Source organism: Adiantum capillus-veneris, chromosome 6 (assembly GCF_014529385.1).
Source record: "Adiantum capillus-veneris isolate H3 chromosome 6, ASM1452938v2, whole genome shotgun sequence".
NCBI lineage: Eukaryota > Viridiplantae > Streptophyta > Polypodiopsida > Polypodiales > Pteridaceae > Adiantum > Adiantum capillus-veneris.
In genome coordinates this window covers 1,941,731-1,958,239 of record NC_140936.1, presented here as the reverse complement: position 1 = coordinate 1,958,239, position 16,509 = coordinate 1,941,731, and the positions used below count along the sequence as shown (strand labels likewise).

The 16,509-nt window shown below is 43.9% G+C and overlaps 1 protein-coding gene across 2 annotated transcripts in view; it reads left to right on the top strand.

Annotated features, from left to right (window-relative positions):
• The window catches only part of LOC147455056 (serine/arginine-rich SC35-like splicing factor SCL30A), a 78,307-nt gene that overhangs the window by 29,409 nt on the left and 32,389 nt on the right, over positions 1–16,509 (top strand). Inside the window, exons 2-5 of one of the 2 annotated variants that reach the window (XM_086513901.1) lie at positions 13,591–13,668; positions 14,565–14,723; positions 14,841–14,890; positions 14,968–15,025. In XM_086513901.1, the coding sequence (XP_086370027.1) occupies positions 13,591–13,668; positions 14,565–14,723; positions 14,841–14,890; positions 14,968–15,025 (345 nt within the window). Of the gene's footprint in view, positions 1–13,590; positions 13,669–14,564; positions 14,730–14,840; positions 14,891–14,967; positions 15,026–16,509 lie in introns of both variants that reach the window. The other variant, XM_086513900.1, reaches the window with a different exon arrangement.

The window sequence follows — 16,509 nt, the reverse complement described above, 5'->3', positions numbered from 1 at the left end:
TAGTCGTTTAGGGATCCATCGCAACATTTTCTTACTTTTCTTGGAGCGAGTGGTACGTTTCTTACAAGGCTTCTGTTTTTTAGCACTAGCTATGGTCACTAAAGAAGCTTTAGGGACCCACTTGTATGTTTTCTTTGTTACATTAGGATGAGTCTTGTCGGAAGCGATATGCATTGCTTGTAGCATATTTAAGGGTACAAGCATTTCATCCCCCTCAGGTGTTACCCAGATCGTCCCCCTATTTCCCCAAGTGTCTATGGTTGATGCTAGGTGGACCCAATCCACATTGTCCGACTCAGTCATCCCAGGTAGGATATCCATATAAGGAGAATCTTGGCCAATGTCTGTATCCTTCTTACAAGTGTAACAATATTGTAGTGGGGCTGAGTGAACTGTGGTGTCAGAGCGATGATCAATAATGGTTTTACTCCCTAAGGGGTGTACCTTACCAGTCACCAAATCCACTCTAAGGACAGAGTCTTGGAATTGCAAATAGACATGATTTTTAGACCAATCGTGAACCATTTGTGCTTCCCTCATGAATGGTCGTCCTAAAATCATTTCATATGACATAAGGTGTTTAGAGAAATCCATTACAATGAACGTATGTCGTACCTTGTGTCCTAGAACTTTGATCTTAAGATCCTTGAGCATCCCCATAGGTTTGGCTATGGTACCATTTGCCATCTTTACCACAATGTTAGTAACACTGAGGCGGGGTTTTCCCATGGATTCCCAACAATCTTTTGTAACGATGCTAACTCCCGCACCACCATCAAGAATTCCCTTTATAGTTAATCCCTTGGTAGTGATGGGTAGGGTCGCATTAGACTTGTCGCCTTCAAAATACTGCCCTAATTCGTTAATGGGTACCTCAATCACAGACTCGTGTCCATCTAAGTCAAGTGATTGCACATGATTTTCCTCATCAATCATATTCGAGTCAGGCCTATTTGGTTGCGTAAAATGCGGTAATCCCGTTCGTAGCTCTCCGTTAAGGAATGCTCGAAGTGCAAGGAATAACTCAGGATCTCCATACAGCTTTGCTATGATCGTGGTTCGGACCTCAGAAGACATGAAGTCCACTAGTTTGGCAACATTCATTGGCGTTTTGCAGGGTGTAGGTCCTTGACTAGGAACTGGTGAGGATGGAATCTCATATTCCTCAATGGGATCAGGTATTCCTTCGTTAAACATCCTTTCCAACAAGAAGGGTGTATGCTCACTTTCTGATGTCCTGTCCTCACTCCCTTCTTGGATGATACTAGATATGGCTAACGGTCTATGGTTCATGTGGGGTGGATGAACTTGCGTGGGAAACACTGTGTCATGAATTTTGACCTGCATGGGTTCTGGTTCTAGTTTCCCTTGAGTCTCCTCCACTAAACCTCTTAGATGTTTCACCTGCTTAATCTCGTCTACAGGGTTTGGGTACGTCCCAATCTTCTTTTTACGATTCTTCCCTTTTGCCCCTGCGGTTTATCTTGGGGGTCTTGGATTGGATTTGGAAACACTTGTGGTGTTTTCAGAGGCTCTTTATGGTTTTCTCTTATTCGGTTTTCATTTGGTTCCATGTTACGGTTTTCTTTGTCGGTCTTTCCCTTTGTGGTATTGGTTCTAGTCTCCATTGTCTCGACTGAATCTGAATCATCCTCGAGGTCATTCATATACACGGGGTCATCTCCTGTTCCTATGTTTGTTTTGGAACTTGGCTTTGAATTTTCCGTATTCTGCGACTTCTTCCTTCGTGTCTTCTTTTTCTTTCCTTGGATAATTGACGCTGTATCTCTGTCTTCGAGGATATGTCCTGGCCCTTGAAGCATGGACCGTGTAATCGCATAAGCGGGTGCGACGGGTGGTATTGGCGATGTCACACTAGCAATTTCGACCAAATTTAGGGGTGTGATTTTAGGCGCATTTGGGTTATAGGGGCATTGGGCAATCAAGTGATGTATGCCACAACGATTACATGTGAGTATTGGCATTGCAGACGTGCTCCCTTGATTCATTTGCATCTGTGCAGCATTCTTTTGCAGCCTAATAGGGCACTCCGCTGCTCGATGTGGTCCACCACACTCGTAGCATTGAAGAGGTGGCCTCCTCCTGGGTGTTGATATTTTGACCTCTGGATGCGAGAGCAGCAGCTTGATAAACCGGCTTGACTTGCCCCCAACAATCTTCCATGTAGTATATAGGACATTCTTCCAATGTATCAGGTCCGTAGGCAATACTAGTGTCTATTTCCTCCTCACAGCCATCTGGATAAGCATTTGATGGCTCGCAACCCACTTGGTTCATAGGGGCGACTCTTGGATGCGGGGGCTGCGGTCCTAGCACAGGAGGTGGTAGCGGTGTAGCTTGTACAACATTTTGAGATCTAGGGACCATGTGTTGCGGTAGTTGCTCAACAGGTGGAGTAGGCATCAATACAGGAGCTCGAGGTGCATCCGTCCAGGCTACAGGTGGTCTATTTGCCATCATACGTTTGATCATTAAACAATCCTTAGCTTGGTGACCATACCTACCACATGCGTTGCAAGTTCCATTAAATTTTACTCTAAACGTAGGGCACTCACTAGTGCTATGTGGACCTAAGCAAATGGAACACCATTGTTGCTCCCTTCTTGGATACATGTGACTATTTTGAGGGGGTCGATTATCCTTAAGAGACTCTTGGATTGCCTTGGTGAGGTCTGTCAAGAATGTCTCAAATACCTTTGGCTCATTGGCAATGGGCTTTGCAGTCATGGGTTCATACTCAATGGCTTGTGAGCTAGTGGATCTCGTGTCAGTAGACACCCTCATGCCTGCTATCATCAAGTTGTCCTCTAATTGGATTGCATTGGCAGTGACATCTTCCCAGGTTGTGATACCTCTAATCACTAGTCCATTATAGATTCCTTCATTCCTCAACCCTCGGATGAATCGATCAAGCAGTTGATTATTGTTGAAGCGCTCATTTACAGGGCAACGAGAGTTTAAGTGCTTTAGACGACTAATGAAGTCCCTTACTGACTCTCCTTCCTTACGTTCGGCCTTCTGTAGCTGAGATGCTACACCCCAAAGCACACCTTCTCGTATGTACTCCTTTAGAAACAACCTTCGAAGGGTAGGGTAGATTGTTTTCTCGTCCACCCTTAGGGTTCTATACCAATCTCCAGCCTTCCCACTTAATGTCAAGCTTAAGGCATTGCACTTATGTAGTTCGTTGCGTTCCCCTAAGGAATCACATACTTGTTCAAACACTTCAATGTGTTTCCTAGCATCTTCGTCCCCATTGAATTTTTGCGTGAGTTTGGCAATTTGTACTGCCTTACTTTTAGGCTCTCTATCAGATGCGTGACGCATATTTTCCGCGATAGATCGACTTATGGTTTGAGCAAACGCTGCCAAGTCACCTATGTGAGGAGGCAGGGCCGGTGGAGGTACTCTTGGAATCATATGTGGGAGAGGAACGGGTACCGGTCTTGGCATATGTGTGGATGATGCAGGATATGGAACATAACCGGGCATAGGTCCACTCGGATAAGGGCTAGGGAGCGGCACTCGAGGAGCGTAAACAAGTGGTACTATTGGAGGTGTGGGGGCCATGTGTGCATAAGGGGCTAGAGGCACATATGGTCGAGGCCCCATATTAGGTACTACGACACTAGGTAGTGGCACTGCGCTAACCGTAGATGTCATCGGTACATTCTCTGTCAGGCTTATCCCTGGAGTGAGCACTGTGTTTTCCTTAATAGAGGGTTGAGCCAAGTTAGGGAAGCTAAAGTTTTCGCTCGGAGGCTCAGATTGCATAGAGACCCCAGGTGAAATGACGTAAGATGGGTCCATGGGGCTCATTAGAGGAGTCTCCATTTGTGATAGAGTAGGCTGTTGAGCCTTGCTCGTATCCAGAAATCTCATGGGGCCAGTTGAGAGTATATTTACCCCTCGGTTTTGCCTTTCTGATTGAATAATGCCATGGATAACATTACAGATCATTTTTTGTTGATCTTCGATGCTCGTGGCACTAGAGGTGGATTGTACAATCTCTATCCATCCTACATGGTAGGCGTGGCCAGAGTGTAGATCCGTCAACACCTCAGTGTGGAGGTCGTATGTCCAATGATCATTAATGAACAATCCTTCTAGAGTCGACGTGTTAACGGTTTCTTGTGAGGTAGAAGCAATGTTGCTCCCCGTGGTTTTACTTGTCACCAACGGTACTCTAGAGGGAACTTCTGAAGGAGGCAGCTCAACAGGGCCTTCTTGGTAAGAAGTTGGTAGGATATCCACATGGACACTCTTTGGGGGTGTGGGGTCCACGTGCGATGTGAAAGGAGAGTCCACTTCCCCACCCCCTTCGTGTGCTTCATTTGCATCAGGTTCTGAGCGAGTAGCTCTACCTAATGTTTCCATGAAACGGCTAAACATACTAGTACTAGGCTGTGGAGCTTCGGGAGGTGCATGGCCTTCTCTCTCAGTGTTTTGGGTAGGGTATGCTTCCATGATTTCTGAGTCGGAGGAGGAATCACTAGCGGCTATTTTAGGGTCTTGGGTGGTGCTACCTTGTGTCCCCGCTGAGAGTCTAGAGCTTATCGTGGATGGGTAATGGGTGTCCGTATGAACAGAGGCACCCTCAATATGCTCGTGTTCTAGCACCCGCCCAGAGCGTAAGTGCATGTGCTTTTGATACCCTAAGGTGTCAAAAAGTTGCTCTAGGAGGCCTTGTGACTAGTTTTTAGCGTGTTTTTTGTTTGTTTTTTTGCTAGATTTTTTAGAGCGTGTCGTGGAATGGGCCGTGTGATAGCTCGAAACGAGCGTATCGGTCAAAGGGTCGTGCCGTGCTTTACAGCCCTCCGTTTGGTCACTCTATGCCCTCGGAATCCCTAAAACTGTCAATTTCCAGTAGGGAACTAGGCCCAAACTAGAAAGTCTAAGGGTGCAAGTGGAAAGAGAAAGGAGGAGAGTGGAGGACTTGTCCCACATGCTCTCATTCTCTCTTGAGGGAGTAGGGTATATATATAAGAGTGAGTCTAGTATATATCATAAGACTGAGGACTGAGGCCTAGGCTTGGGCTTGGGCTTGGGCTTGGGGAAATGATCCCGATCCCGATCTATCTTTTATACAAACCAACCCGTCCGTTTTAAGAGTCACGTTTTTTATTTTCGAAAAATTTAACCGCCCGCCCGCCCGCTCGCCCGCTCGCTCGCTCCCCGGAAAAAAAATTTCATTTTTTATTTTTTAAATTTTTAATCACAATTTGTTTCTCTGAATTTTTTTTTGATGCAGAAAATACAGAAATTGAAAACGCAAAAATTAAAAATGCAGAAATACAGAAAAATTGAAAAAACGCAGAAATGCAGAAAATTGCAAAAATTTAAAACGCAGAAATTGAAAATGCAGAAATGCAAAAAATTGAAAAAACGCAGAAATGCAGAAAATTGCAGAAATTGAAAACGCCGAAATTGAAAATGCAGAAATTGAAGAAATTGAAAAAAACGCAAGAAATGCAGAAAATTGAAAAAGCACAGACAATAGCAGAAATTGAAACTTGACAGAAAATGCAGAAAACGCAAAAAGTAGAAATCTCCACACACTCCTTCCCTGCCTTTCCTATGATAGAAATTGCACCACAAGGAAGCGTAAAGTGCTAACCGAGCTTAGTGTAGGGCATATCCCCGGCAACGGCGCCAAAAATGTGCGCTCCTTGCCGCACTGTCGAAGCAAGGGACTTGCCAATACACCGTGTGCGAGCCACAAATGGCTCCAAGCACACAACAAGCCTAAACTAGCAAGCTCAAGAGAACAAAGGGTGTGTCACTCACCGCTCTACGCTCGCCTTCGTGGTGGATTCCTCGCCGCGATGAAGAAGAAGCTGCAGTCGTGCCGCGCTTTACCGCTTCGCCGCCGTCGTGCCTTCGTAATGCTCGATCGCACACACACTCTCCCTCTCTCTCTCTCTCACACACACACACACACGAGGAGGTGAAGAAGAAGAAGATGGAGATGGAGCAAGAGCACTCTTCTATTGCACAAATGAGAGAATGAGTAAAAATTAGGTTTAGTTGGCTTTTATAGGAGCTCACCCCATTCACACTTGGGCGCCCATGCTTAGCCAACTAATCCCTTGAATGTCCAAGTTAAAGTGCGCCTCTCATCGGCGATCACTCTACCTTTCCCTATTGGTCCGACAAGCCCGGTGCCTGACTCTACCAAATACATAATACACGTCCATCGTAGGTGATGGGGTGTCCGTGAGCCGTGAGGGTTAACACTCGGTCTCCCGAATCTCTTGCATCTGTGCTTGCACTTGATCCCTAAGAACAAAAGGAACCTTGAGCACATTATGGAGCACTCATCTTGAGAAAAGTACAACATTTATTCCGCTGCACCTAACATTGGCTCTGTAAAAATGCTTCTTTTGGCATAAACCTGGTGATCGTCAAAGTCCGAACTATCGGAGGATGAATCCTCGATAGAATTGTTAGGGCAAGATTTAGTCTTCTTTGCCTTTTTCTTGCCCTTTCCGAAGCTTTGCTTTTTGCTTCGCTTTTTCCCTTTTCTGTCTTCTTTGCTCGAATCAAAAGAGCTAAAAGAACTGTCTGAAGAAGAAGAAGAAGAAGAACTGGGTAGTCCTTCAAATCGTACACTCTTCTTCTGCTTTTTGGTGGTAATCCTGATGATCATGTTGTGTGTTTGGACATGCACGGTCTGCGAACAGACTCACAAAGGTGCCAGAACACTTCCTAAGCTGACCTGAACCCTAGACATGAAGTAGCTTGTCCACGTACACATAGGGTTAGATGTGCACGTGACATGTCCTCCTTTTTAAAGTGAGGTACTGGGACCGAACTTTATGGCGTCGAGGGAGATCACCAACAGTGTCTGGAATCTTGGAAAAGACTCTTCACCGGTCCACTCTAATGTGTGGGTAGTGCGATACTTGAACTTCATAAAGGTCTACAACGCTTGCTTCTTTGGGCCGCGCCGAAAGCGATACAAAGTCATGGAGGTTGCTTTAAAGGTCCAACTGCATCTATGGACGTAGGTCCATCTTCTTTAAGAATCTCCAAGGAGAAAAATTCCTGAAACCAATTCCAACACAAAAACATGAACATACCCATTTCATGTAAAGTGACTGGACAAATACTAGTCTTCTTTAAAGACTATGCATGCAATGTAGATGCACATATAGACTGAGTGCCAAACCGTTCATCAAACACACACAAAAAATGGAATCGAAACTTGGTCGTTCTAATCTAAATCTATCAATTGTGGCAAATCACAATGGAAATGCCGATGCTTGATGGTCAATCCTTCTTGTGCTCTTTCTGATATTGTGTCATGTCAAGGAAGAGACATGGAATGTGAATTCCTTGAATGCAAACATTTCATCTTTTTATGAGTATTCTGCATAATCCGTGCTCATTCATGAGTGAATCGTGTTCATCGTACAATATGTCATGCCTATGAAAAGGGATCACATAAAAACGGTGGCTAAAATACAGGAAACCGTCACGAATGAAACACTCGAACAATTTATACTGACTAATCATGCGCATACACAATACTTCCTGTGGGGGTTCTTTGGACCTCAACTCGAGAGCCAAGATCGGTTCTTCGTGATTGATCGAATCTGCAATGAGGTTAGCTTCACTAGAAAAAGCATCAACTAAACCATCATCCGTGTGACACAATCACATGTTTTTTTTGCAAATCATCATCACTGTGAATAATCACATCTTTATCATGCAAAACACATGTGTCGTGCTTTGGAGAAGACAAGACTAAGAGAGTCTCCTTCTCTTGATTCTTTTCAATCTTCGCCTGCACATTAGAAATGAGAGATGAAGAATGAACAACTTCCTCCCCACGGATGACAATGGGAGAGTCACTTTTGGCATTGAAAGTGAAAGTATTGGTTGCCCAATCAATGAGAGGGTTAACTACAATTTTTTTGCGGAAGGACACTTGTTGAACCGTGAATAGTACATCAAGGCACTCTCGTGTAATGAGAGAGTTCATACCGGGAGCGAAGCCCGACACCTTGAAAGGAGATGTCTTGCGAACCTCCAAGCGGGCTCTTTCGATGTAAGGTGTAGCGGAAGTGAATGTTGAACTTTGCTCAAGATGAGTTCTCCGAACTGTGCTCAAGGGATCCTTTTTCTTATAGAAGGGAGAGCCTTCCGTTCCTTTAATGAGAGAGTGCAAATGATCACAAACAAAGTGGATAAACACTGTGAATGAAGGTGCTGAGACTGAGAGATAGAGAGAGAAGAATACTACACCAGAATGTTGTCAAACCCTCCTCCAAGGGCCCCACTCTCTATGGCAAGAGAGGTCTATGCTATTGATTGCACAATCCTCGTACAATGGTCTAAATGCAATGGACTTTTCAACGACGACGACGATGACGAGGAGACGGGCTGAAAACTGAGAACGCTAGGGGCTGAAATCTGCAAATCTTGTATCTGCTGAATTCTGACTCTATGTCGGTGACGACGACACAAAGACGATGCGCTGAAAACGCAGATGTTGTAATCTGCGAATAGTGGGCTGAATCTGCAAACACTGGCTGATCTGACCGTGCGGCGAGGATCTGCTGCGGGAAGGTGAGATCTGCAAGATTTGGGGGCTGTGGTGCGGAGTCTGACTGCTGAAAATTGAAAACGCTACTGCTAGGGATGATTCTGTCGCTGGGAATCTGCAAAACGCTGATGTAGACCTGCAATTCCAAAAATGCTAGGCTGATCTGTGGTCTGCAAAAACGCCGCTATCTGCAAAACGCCAGGGCTGATCTTGTGAAAAACGCTAGACTGGTCCTTTTGCCAAAACGTTGGTCTTGCTGAGAAGGTGCACTGTGAGTTGGTTGACTCCTGCTGCCTCTTCTGCCAGAAAGTGCTAGCGCTAGCTTTTCTTATATATCTGCTTAGCCAAATTGCCCTATCTAGTTTCCCAACAAAAAAGTCACTTAATAATAATAAGCGAAAAATGGCTAAAATAGGAAAAATAGGTTCTATGTACTCTAAAATGCTCTTGATGGGTACTGACTGAGGAAATACAACTACTCTAAGTGTCTGGACATGCTCGGTCTACGAACAGACTCACAAAGGTGCCAGAACACTTACTAAGCTAACTGAACCCTTGTCATGAAGTAGCTTGTCTACATGCACATAGGGTTAGGTGTGCACGTGACATTCGATAAGATCATGCATATTGCCTGGATCAAACAATATGAAAAAACGCTGACCCTTCACATGACCATAACACTTAATGAGAGACTTATCAATGGGAGGATCATGAGAAACTTGGGTCACACTCGTGTTCTCAGTGATGGCATTAACAGAGGATGTGGGTTCTTTAGATTCGCTAGATTCAATCTTAGGACATGTTCTTTTTATGTGACCCTTGATGTGACAATGATAACAACGACCTTCCTTAGAATAAATGCTTTGTTCTTCTGACGTGATGTATCCTCCTAAAATTCCTTGTGTTGCTTTTTTATCTGGGGTGAGCTTAGGTTTAGCAATTGTGTTAGCTTTACCCTTAGATTCATTTTGTGAATTCTTTTCTGAGAGACTAGAGGAAGATTGGTTAGAAGAGTTACCATTCATATCATTCTTATCGTTCTGCGGGTTCTGAGGAGTCTGAGAGGTACTTTGAGAAGTCTTGTTCTCCTTCAGCTTTCCCTTATTGTGCTTCATCTCCTACGCGAGAGCAATCGCTACCGCCTTGTTGAGATCTACGGGGTTGAGGACTTCGACATCAAACCTGATATAGTCGTCCAACCCGAACATAAAAGCCTCTTTGCGTTTCGCATCCGATTTGCGTACTTGGGTGCCAAGCTGCGAAACACGGTTAGAAAAAGACATGACTGGAGTCCATTCTGCTTAAGGTTGCGCCAATCTTCTTTTAACCGCGCTAGGTATTGAGGTGGCAAGAACCGCGCCTTGAGCTTGTCTTGGAAGTTGGCCCAACTTAAAGAAAGGGGCACGCCTACATCGGCTTCTTCTAGATGCGCGGCCAATTGCTCCTCTTGCCATGCTTGAAACCAATCAATGGTATCACCGGCAAGATACATGGCTGCCGTCAAAACTTTGCTATTTCCTGTCTTCTTAGAAGTCGCAAAATAAGCATTAAATTGATGCAACCAAGAATGAATAGCATTAGCATCCATCTTACCGTCATACTTACTGAATGTCAACCTCTCGGTGACGGGGTTGTTGGAGTCCGAGTCTCGGCTCCCTCTCTCGTTGGTGAGAGAAGTCTATGCTATTGATTGCACAATCTGATACAAGGTGTTGATGCAAGTTCATGATGCAATGATGCAATGAGGATCTAGGTTGGAGACGACGACGACGACGACGACGACGACGGCTGGCTGAAAACGCCAACTTCAGGGCTGAAAATCGCTGCTGTAGCATGGCTGAAAACGCTGGACATCAGGCTGAGGGTTCTTGCTTGAGAAGAAGTGCTAGAGGGCCTGCTACAAGAGGTTGCCTGTGCTCGCTTTGCTTCTTCTGCTCTACTGAGTGATTGCCAGGTTTCTTTTATATTAACTTATCAAAATTGCCCTACCCAGTTACCCAACAAATTCACTTATTATTAATAAGTGAAAAATGGCTAAAATATGGAAAATAGGTTGTGTGCACTGCAAAATGCTCCTAATGGATTCTGATGGTAATGCTGTGTGCAACCATAGGATATGCATCTACTCTAAGTGTTTGGACATGCACGGTCTGCGAACAGACTCACAAAGGTGCCAGAACACTTTCTAAGCTGACCTGAACCCTAGACATGAAGTAGCTTGTTCACGTACACATAGGGTTAGATTTGCACGTGACATGATCGGCCGCCCACTTAAAATATTAATAAGGGCCTCTGCAAAAAAAGCGAGCGCTAGGCTTACGGCTGAAAATTGCTCAACAATCTCTCCCTCTCTGCACTCGCCAAACCAGCCGCCAGGCTCCCCCTATCACTAGCGCTACCCCTCCTCTATTCCGGCTGGCTCTGCACCATCTATTCTTGCCGGGTGCGAGGGTCTATAAAAGCAGCCCACTCTTCTCTCAGCGTTTTGCACCAGTGCTAGCAGCAAGGGGAACCACCGCCAGGAATCTGACAGTGATCTGGACATTTGATAGCACTAGCATGTAGTCTAGGTCATGGATGACAGGTGGTCAAACTCCCGGGATCATCCGATCACTACAGCATAAAAGGTGCCAGAAGCTAAGAATAATAATAAGTGATTTTTTATTAAAAGGTCACTTATGTCAAATCACTTGCGGACCCACAATAAGTTTACTATAAAACAAAACCCAAGTGGATGCTAAAAACCCAGATCATTGGCTCTCCACTCTATCGTTTTTGAAAGGGGACTCCCTTTCCGCCTTGCCTACATTTTGCACCAAGGCAAGTGGCCCTCCGTGCTCATGCGTTTTTGCTTTAGGTTGGTTGCACCCAGCTTAAACAAAAACAACGTACACGTTTCATTCAGCTCTTAAGGAACCACAAGCCCAAAACTTATGGCAACTTTTTATGTACATATCATAAAGTCACCGAGAAGAGTACTGTTAAGTTGTCAACACCTCCAAAATCTCGGAGAGAAATTGGTTGACTCTTCTCTCTTTCAATTTGTGACAAAGGAGTGGAGTGGCTCTTTTCTGACAACACACGTCGCGCCAAATTCAACCCGTTGATTCGACGTGCACTCTTGGAATAGTCGAAGCTAAACCAAAAGCCTCAAGATAAAGCTCTAATATCTGAGGAGTATTTTTCAGGTCCTCCTCGAGCTTGATAATTCGTGAACTTGACCAAATACCTAGGGACGAGCTTACCCTTCACTTTCTTTTCCTTGTATGCTAGGAGTTGCTTAGGTACAAGAATCTCCTCTGTTCCTACTATCTCTAGTTGCTCCTTAGGCTCCTTGTCCTCAGACACTTTTCTCTTGAAAGGTCTCAATAGACTCATAGGGAGTGCATTGTGAATCTAACAAATGTTCAGCAACTCTAATTCCCTATCTTCAAATGCAAGTCAGGGCGATGCTTGTTTGTTTCCTTCTTGTGCTGCTCTTGGGACTTCTGCAAAGCCTCCTTAACCTTCACACAAGCAGTATCAAGATCCCGAACACAGTGATTTGCTTGAAACATCTTGGCCTTGGTGCACAAAATGGGAGGAACCTTTTTGCCACCCTTGACATCACAATGACGCATGCCTTCCCATCGAAGTGTGAACAATATTCGTATGCAAACTCCACCAATGGCAAATACTGCTTCTACTGAGACTTATCTTTACCGATAACACTTTAAAGTCTAAAACCAGTGATTGGTTATCTTTGACTATCCATTGGTCTGTGGATGAAACGACAACGAGAATTTGAGTGTAGCGTGCCCACATTCTCATACACTACTGTCCAAAACAAACTCATGAATCAAGGATCACAGTAGATGTAGGCATTCCATGTAACTGAAAGATGTGTGAGACAAACAGCTTTGTCAAACGATTGGCTTCAGTGTCTTCTCCAATGGTAGAAAATGAGCCTGCTTGTTGAATCTATCCACTAAAATCCATGTGCCATCATGCTTACTCTGAGTCTTGGAAAGGAAAAAAACAGTCCATTGCAATGCTCCTCGAAGTGCGATCTCGAATCCATGAAGGTTTGAGGAGTCCTGTCACTTTGTGCCTGTCTTACTTCACTATCTAACATATCGTATAAGTACACACAAGGGCGATCTCGAATCCGTGAAGGTTTGAAGAGTCCCGTCACTTTGTGCTTGTCTTACTTCACTTTCTGACATATCGTATAAGTACACACAAACTCATCCACACCTTTCTTGAGCTGTGGCCAATGTGCCCATAAAAATCATCGCTTAAGGAATTGTGCAAACCTATATAAAGGGAGGGAACCCTCAAGTTTCAGTTTTATACCGTAAGTGCTGCCTCTATGTCTTTATGGCCAACAAAAGGAGGATTGTGACACTCCATCAACACCTTCTGCCTTAGACTATGAGTAACCACAACATAGTCTTTGTAACAAAACCCTTCTTTGAGAGAATACCAAGAAACTGTCTCCCCACTCAGTACCATGATGAAGATCTTGCGAAAAACCGGGTATGCAACGGCGAAGCAATCTCAATAAACTGTCAAATGAATGGTCTATAGTAAGAGCATTATCCCAAAAGCTCCTCACATCATGCACATTCCGGAAGGAAGAACTTACTTTTCTTCCTGTTTAACCATCTGTGTTCACGTTGTCTGAGTGAAAGGAACCAGGTAAACAAAGGATTGTTGATTGGTGTATAACTAGTCTTCGTTTTCTACTGCATATGATGTTATGATATGCATGAGCATTGAGAAGTTGGTGCTTTTGAAGCATTTACGAAGAGTTTTGCAGGAGTTTCTAGCTCTAAGCTAGAATATTTTAACAGTAAGAGCATATCTGTGAAGTGTCCTGGGTGATATTTTTCTTATTGAACTGCCTTGTTCTGTTAATGTTCTCTCTGTTTCTATGCCAGGAGCATTTAGGTTCAGCTTCTTTTAAATCAAATAATTTAATATAGTTGTAATGGAACATGTGGATATTGTCTAACTGAACTTGAGAAATCTTGCAGAGCGGAGGATCTTCGAGCTCCATTCAAACGTTTTGGGCCTCTTAGAGATATTTATCTTCCTAGAGACTATCACACTGGGTATTTTTTCTTCACATGTACTGTATTTTAACATAAACCGTATTCTTCACATGTACTGTATTTTAACATAAACTGTTCTACCCTTCAGTTTTTACAAATTATCCTTGGATCATGTATGTGATAATAGCATCAGACAAAGTTATTTGCAAGGCAGTGTAGAAACTTATTGGAAACACCTGCACACAGCTTGCTAACATTATTCTCAGTGTAATTATCTATAACTAGCCAGAGCTGTAATGAAAGCCAAGCACTTACTGAAATAGTCTTCTCCTAACATGGAGGCAAGACATTCATTTGAAAGCGTTGGCACTATGCTTCACGAGATGCTTTCATCATGAGTATATACTCAGCATAATGCCTGTACATCTGTGGGGTTGGCGTTGTTTGACTCGAGACTTTATTGGCCCTTCCATGCTGATTGTTTCTGTTGTCCGTGTCATCACGTACACTCGGAGGATGGCCGAGGTGTGCCAAATGTTGCTAGGCTGGCATGTGAATTTCAGTGCTTGTTTGCCCTGCCTAACGTGTGTTCTTCAAGCCTGTATAGATGGTGTGGAAGAAGTTTCTGAAGAAGACGTTATGAAGATTTGGTGGGAAGATATAGCTTGCAGCGATTTGATTTCAAGTTCCTCACTCTCTTATTTCAAATGACGATTTTGAAGTCTCTCTCACTCATCTACTTCAATATGATGAAGATTTTGAAGTCTCACTCATGTAGATGAGCAGGCAGTGACTAGAGGCCCTGGCAAGGTTAGGATGAGATGTCTTGACTTGTCACTCTTTTATTGGAAAAAGTACTGCTCTCAGGTTGCTTCAACACTCAAATGTTTTCCCTTGAAGCAGGATTTTTGGGGGTTTTCAAGTCTTTGTTTTTTCTTACTGATAATTGTTTGTAGGGAACCTCGTGGTTTTGGATTTGTGCAATATCTGGATCCCTTGGATGCAGAGGAAGCACAGTATCATATGAATCACCAGATTTTTTATGGGCGTGAATTGACAGTTATTTTTGCTGAGGAGACCAGGAAAAAACCTTCTGAAATGAGAAACAAAGAGAGGTTGAGGTGCTTCCACTTGACCTCCTTATTTTTGGATTTTTTTTTTAGTTAACTAACTAGTGCAATGCAATTAATTCTCTTTGCATTTTGAATTATTTGGTCGGTGGCCATTTGCAGAAGTCGAGGCTTTTCAGAGGACAATGGGCGATCTTATTACTCTCACCGTGGTAAAATTCTTGACTATTTAGGTACCGTCTTTTGTTGCTTCCATTTAGCAAGCAAATTTTTGTTTGTGTCAATAAAGGTCGTTCCAGGACGCGTTCTCGCTCTCGAACACCTTCCCGGTGGCATCGCTACTCAAGGTGTGCTTTAAGTCATGTCACTGGTTTGGCATCAGCAATATGTTGGTGGGTGGGTGATGTTTTTTTTTGATGATGCTTTTTTTGTATGATAAGTCAGCAAAGCTGAGAATGATTGTCCCTGTCTTGATTTGACTGGAAGAAGTGTTGGCATTGTGGGGTCTTAGGAATGCTTATCCCACTGGTAGTGTCCCATACTACCCTTTCAGGTTTGATCATTGCGGTCTTATTACCTCTAGAAGTTTTTTGCTTCTTGTCATGGCACATGAAAGAGACTGAAAATTTGCTGTGATACTAATGTTAGTGCTACCCTAGGATCTCTGCTTATATGACTTAACACAAGACATATAAGCACAAAGGAGAAACAAATGGGGCTCACTTCCCAGCCATAAAGCCATTCTGGTTCACCCTTGTCCCTCGAGCATGGGAGTGTGTAGCATATTGGCCTATTGCATAACCTCCTACTGCAAGGGCTGGCATCTTGTCACTCACGGGCAGAGCTGCCAAGGATTTGTAGCCCAATTGGCCTGCTGCAATTGCACAAGTTGCTCACAAGTGAGCCCAAGAGTCCTATTTAGAGGACTCCCTTGAGGAGTTCGTAATTCAATCCGTTGGGCCATGCCATACACATTGAGTTTGATGATGTGCCACATAGATGGATCAAGCTCCTTGAGTGCCTTGGTGCACTCATTGCGAACATGAGGGCATGGCTCATCTTTCAGAAGTTTTCATTTGATTGTCAGCTCCCTTCATGTGCTGGGCACTAGGGAGTCAATGAGGTGCGAGAGCTCTTTTTCACTATTTTTCTTTGAATATGGGTGTGTTTAGCAGTATATTCAGTATAGGTCGCGACACATTAAACGGCACTACACACCTCCACTGTGGTCTATATTGCACTCATCCTATATGCCACCTTGATGTTGCTAAAAGAGGTCATCTCTTGGGTTGATGTAGTGAGAGAGGGCTTCTTTGTGGCAATGAGTTATGTCCTAGCCAACCTTATGTGGCCTCTTGGTGTCAGGTGGTCTTTCTGTTGGCCATTGGTGCGGATTTAGCAGGAGCTTATCATCTAATTTCGGTTTTTAAAAGCAAGTTTTGTAAAAAGCATCCTCTTTTAAAGGAAATTTTGTGAAAAAGCTTTTTTAAGAGCAGAAAACTTCTCTTGCCATAATCTCTCTATTCTGATATTGCTTCTCATCTTCTTTTGATCATTCCTGAGGAAAAAAGCATTGCTTCCAGACGATTGCTCTGAGAAGAACAGTCATTTGAGCTTTGATACCACTATAACCGGCAAGCCATTGGCAAGGCGATAGAATCATTGCAACAATCACTAAATTAAATCAAAACAGCAAACACGTGAACTTGAAATAGAGAACATCACACTGTAGACAAAGACACGGACTAGCGAAATTCCACTCCCAAAAGCATTGGCCCTTGAGTCAGGTGGCCCTTTCAGTACTTCTTTTTATAATCATAATCACAGATTA